The sequence below is a fragment of the Nestor notabilis genome, unplaced genomic scaffold (assembly GCF_000696875.1).
Source record: "Nestor notabilis isolate BGI_N333 unplaced genomic scaffold, ASM69687v1 scaffold17423, whole genome shotgun sequence".
NCBI classification, from domain to species: Eukaryota; Metazoa; Chordata; class Aves; order Psittaciformes; family Psittacidae; genus Nestor; species Nestor notabilis.
The window spans coordinates 2191-4032 of record NW_009922537.1 but is presented as its reverse complement, the minus strand read 5'-3'; the positions used below and the strand labels follow the sequence as shown (position 1 = coordinate 4032).

At 59.1% G+C, this 1842-nt stretch overlaps 1 protein-coding gene across 1 annotated transcript in view; it reads right to left on the bottom strand.

Moving 5' to 3' along the window:
* LOC104403515 (collagen alpha-2(VIII) chain-like) overlaps positions 1-1489 on the bottom strand; it is a gene marked incomplete at both ends in the record, with an annotated part of 5772 nt that extends 4283 nt beyond the window's left edge. Inside the window, one exon of the mRNA XM_010011668.1 lies at positions 1307-1489. Coding sequence (XP_010009970.1) covers positions 1307-1489 — 183 coding nt within the window. The remainder of the gene's footprint in view (positions 1-1306) is intronic.
* Positions 1490-1842: the final 353 nt, after the last annotated feature.

Below are 1842 nucleotides of genomic sequence, written 5' to 3'. Positions count from 1 at the left end.
GGGGGGCTCGTAGCATGCTTCAGCTCCAGGTTTTGCTGTGTGTTTTCTGACATATGTGCTGAGCTGAACTCCTGATAAGCCATTCCGCCCAGCAGTAAATCAGGCACCCGCAGCCCAGCCTTCTCCAGTTTCTCCTCCCAGAGCCAAGATTTTGGCTCCCTGGAGGGTCTGGGTTTGTGTGAACACATGGGGAGGGCTCCAACAGCTCTTCCTGAGAGCAGAGCACCAACCTGGGGGATCCAGGCACCTGAGCCCCAGCACTGCCCCATCCCACAGTGCTGCCAGCAGCAGCTGGCTGGGGGAAGAGTGCTGGGACTTCTGTGTTTGGGATCAAGGAAAGACCTCACACCTTCCTCCATCCTTGAATTGAAGGTGCTGCTGCTGCCCTGGGTGCACCCTGGGGAGGTGCTGGGACAGGGGGCACCCCGATGAGCTGCAAAGCGCTGCAGAAACTCAGTCGCACTCAATACTTGCTGTTTGCACAGATCCCTGAGCAGTTCCCCAAGGTGGGGGCAAATACTATGGACTAATAACCCACGGTGGGGGGTGTTGATGGGCCCCCCTGTGCCTTCCAACCTCCAGTGCCTGTGGTCAGGGTGGGGGCTAAAAGGAGCCTGGGCTGGCAAGAGGACAGGACAAGAGCAGGGGTGTGCGGGCAGGGGAGCTCAGGGCGCATTTTTCTGGGCTGGCAGCGGTGCTGGAGCCCTGGCTGTGCGCAGCACATGTAGCTCAGTGGGGAGTGATTTAAGACTCGTGGAGTTTCTGTCACTGCTCTCCCAGGGAGGGAACGTCTCTGCTGCTCTTCCCTCACCAGGCTGGCGCTCAGCTCTGGCCTTGGCCGTCTTTCCTTTCCCAGCTGGTGTGAAACGCAGACAGGGAAAACGGAATAGGTGGAGGAGTGGAAAAAGCCTTTCCGGGACAGCTCAGGTTTAACATGCAGTGAGAGGGAGAGATGGTGAGCAACTGGGCTGTGTCTCAAAGCTACCAGCAAGCATGCAGCAGGGTGGGAGCAAAAGGCTTGTGGGTCCCCTTTGTGCACTGGCTCCCAGCTTGAGGGACCCAAGGGTGCTCTACTTTGGTGAGCCTCTCTCTGTGCCCATCCTTGTCCTTCTGCACTGCGTCAAGGAGAACTAAACAGTCCCTCCGTGCTTGGCCAAAGACGCTTTGGGCAGCAGCACCCATCCAGGCTGCGCCCTGGGGGCACTGACCCAAGGGTGAGGGGATGACGAGCGCCTGATGGCTGCAGATGCTCCAGTCCCTTCTGCACATCCCCGTGTCCCCCTGCCCCACAGAGCATATCCCTTACCCAGGTACTGCCCTTTGCCTTCGCGGAATGGGGGTCCTAGGGGTCCCTTCACCATGGGCTGCATGTACTTCACTTGGGCATAGCCCCCCACGCCGCCTCCCGCTGCCGAGCGAAGGCCGACCACCATCACCACCACCACCAGCAGCACCACGGCGTCCGGCAGCATCCTGCTCCCCTCTGCTCCTGCGGACAAAGCAACAGTGAGAGCAGGCACCGTGACCCCCGTCTGCACCCTCCATCCCACAAGGATCAGCCAAGAACCTGGGAAGGATCCCAGCAGGAGCAGGACTCCCTCCAGTTTGCCTTTTTCTGGACCACAGGTGCCCTGAACACATTCCCCTTCCCGCCACGCGCCGGCTGGAAGATGCACACTGAATACACGGTTTATGAGCAGTAAGTAACCAGCAGAGCCTTTCAGAGGCTGCCCCAGTACCCGCGTCTGGGGTTATTCCTATGTCAGGCTCCCCTTATGTATTTGTAGCGTATATAAGTAGAAGGAGAAAAAAGGCAGGATGAAAGCCACAGCCCAGCGTTGC